General features: G+C 39.3%; 1 protein-coding gene across 1 annotated transcript; it reads left to right on the forward strand.

The window, feature by feature from the left end:
• The first annotated feature begins 403 nt into the window (after positions 1-403).
• LOC109244466 lies at positions 404-1,039 on the forward strand. Its single transcript, XM_019411563.1, has 2 exons — positions 404-790; positions 866-1,039. The coding sequence occupies exons 1-2, from the start codon at positions 404-406 to the stop codon at positions 1,037-1,039; spliced, it is 561 nt and encodes a 186-aa protein (XP_019267108.1).
• Positions 1,040-2,459: the final 1,420 nt, after the last annotated feature.

Genomic DNA, 2,459 nt, shown 5'->3' on the forward strand with positions numbered 1-2,459 from the left:
TGAAACAAATATTATTTAAGTGAAAGGTAGTTCACATATAATATAGAAATGTGAAATAAACCATTGAATAAATTATTCATCATTGACAATGCCAAACTTGAAAGTGGAGGTGCTAGAGCCTCTTGTGTCTGATCACTCACCACTGAAACTAATGATCACTCAAGTACAGGGAAAGAAGAACAGACCATTCAGATTTTTCAACTGTATAGCTGATCATCCCCAATTCATACAGAAAGTGAAGCTAGCTTGGGAAGAAAGGGGTACAAGAGGGAAGATGCAGGCAGTCTGGAATAACCTCAAAAAGACAAAGGAGGTCATCAAAGAAATAAACATACAACACTATAAAGAGGTTGATGAAAGGATTAAAGAGACCAGGAAGTAGTTGCATATAGTACAAGAGGAAATGAGTTATAGACTACAGAACATAGAGCTAATTGAGAAGCAAAAAGCCTTGAAATGTGAATTAGAAAAATGGGTAATGATTGAAGAGAGTATATACAAGCAAAGATCTAGAGTTCAATGGCTGAAGCCGGGGGATTCAAACTCAGCCTATTTCTTTGCACAGATGAAGAATAGGAGTTTGAATGGAATCCAAATTCTAACAAATGACATGGGAACTCAACTAGTGATGGAGGATGATATAGAAGCAGAAATATTGGGATATTATAAGAAACTGCTGGGGTCAAGAGCAGACAACATTCCAGCCATTAACCCAAATGTCATGAAACTGGGAGCAGTATTAAATAGAGATCAGCAGTTACAGCTTATCAAGCCAGTGACTAAGGAAGAAGTATAGGAAGCATTGAAGGAAATCAGTGATTTAAAAGCCCCTGGATATGATGGTTTTAATGCAGTATTTTTCAAGAAATACTGGCAAATTATAGGAGAGAATGTGACACAGGCTGTATTGGAATTCTTTGAAACAACTCAAATGTATAGATCTATCAACTGTACAGCTATTACCTTAGTCCCTAAAGTCAGGAATCCTGCTAGCATTAAAGAAGACCTATCTCCTGTTGTACTGTGCTATACAAAGTGATTTCTATGGTCTTAACTAAGAGGATGCAATGAGTAATGGATACACTGATTGATAGTACACAGTCTGCATTTGTTCCTGGCAGAGTAATCACAGATAACATCATCCTTAGCCATGAACTTGTGAAAGGATATGGAAGGAAAGGGGTATCTGTAACGACCCGACCGGTCGTTTAGAGCTTTTGCACTTCGCTCGCCAGTTCTCGGGAATGACTGGCCCCGTGTGATGTATTATTACTATGTAAATCATCGGTTTTAGTTTTCAGGATAATCGGAACAGATTTGTAAGAAAAAATTCTCAGTTTGAAGTTTTAAGTTTGAAAGTTTTGACCAAGTTTTGACTTTTTAGTATTCGATCTCGGATTGGAATTTTTATGATTTGGTTAGCTCCGTTAGGTGATTTGGGACTTAGGAGCGTGATCGGAATGTGTTTTGGAGGTCCGGAGTAGATTTAGGCTAGAATTGGCGAAATTAGAATTTTGGCGTTTTTCGGTTGATAGGTGAGATTTTGATATAGGGGTCAGAATGAAATTCCGGAAACTGAAGTAGGTCCATTGTGTCATTTTTGACGTGTGTGCAAAATTTCAGGTCATTCGGACGAGGTTTGATAGACTTTTTGACCGAATTCGGATTCGGAAGTTTTGGAATTCTTAGGCTTGAATCCGAGGGTGATTCGATATTTTGATGTTGTTTTGAGCATTTCGAAGGTTGGAACAAGTTCGAATGATGTTATGGGGTGTGTTGGCATGTTTGGTCGGGGTCCCATGAGGCTCGGATAAGTTTTGGAAGAGTTTTTGGAAGATTTTGGCATTTTGAGCATAAGCATGTAATGATCCAAAGGTCCATTTTTAGTTCTAGAGATCGAAATTTGATTTCGAGACTACCGGGATTTTGATAATGATTTATAGGAGTGATCTGGAAAGTTTGGTCTAATTTCATCAAGTCGCGATTGGGTTTTTGACGCGAATCATGAGTTAATTATTTAACGAGCAAAATGGGTATCGCACTGAGCAAATGAGCTCCGAATTGAGTTTCGATTTAAGGACTATGTTCGTATTATTATTTGTGACTCATAGGAACAAGAATCATCCAATTCCGAGTTCGTATGCGCGAACGAGCGCTCAGTACCAGATGTGCATCGATAGCTTGTGATTCCCTGATCGACGGGCGAGATGTGATCTCTGTGTGTTGATGTTGGGCCAGTCTGGAGGACTTGAGGCCGGGATTTTTGCCTATAGCTTGAGCCTTGGAGCTGTTGAATGCGCGAGCGCGTGTTTCTGGATCTATATGTTCGATTGTGTTATTAAGGGAAGTGATGACTGGATAGTTACGTGATGAGTGTGATGTGACTATGAGATGTGTTCACATTAACTGAATGAGACGAGAAGGGTCTGCTGGAGGATAGAAGAACTATTTGGTGTTTG

Source organism: Nicotiana attenuata, unplaced genomic scaffold (assembly GCF_001879085.1).
Source record: "Nicotiana attenuata strain UT unplaced genomic scaffold, NIATTr2, whole genome shotgun sequence".
Taxonomy (NCBI): domain Eukaryota; kingdom Viridiplantae; phylum Streptophyta; class Magnoliopsida; order Solanales; family Solanaceae; genus Nicotiana; species Nicotiana attenuata.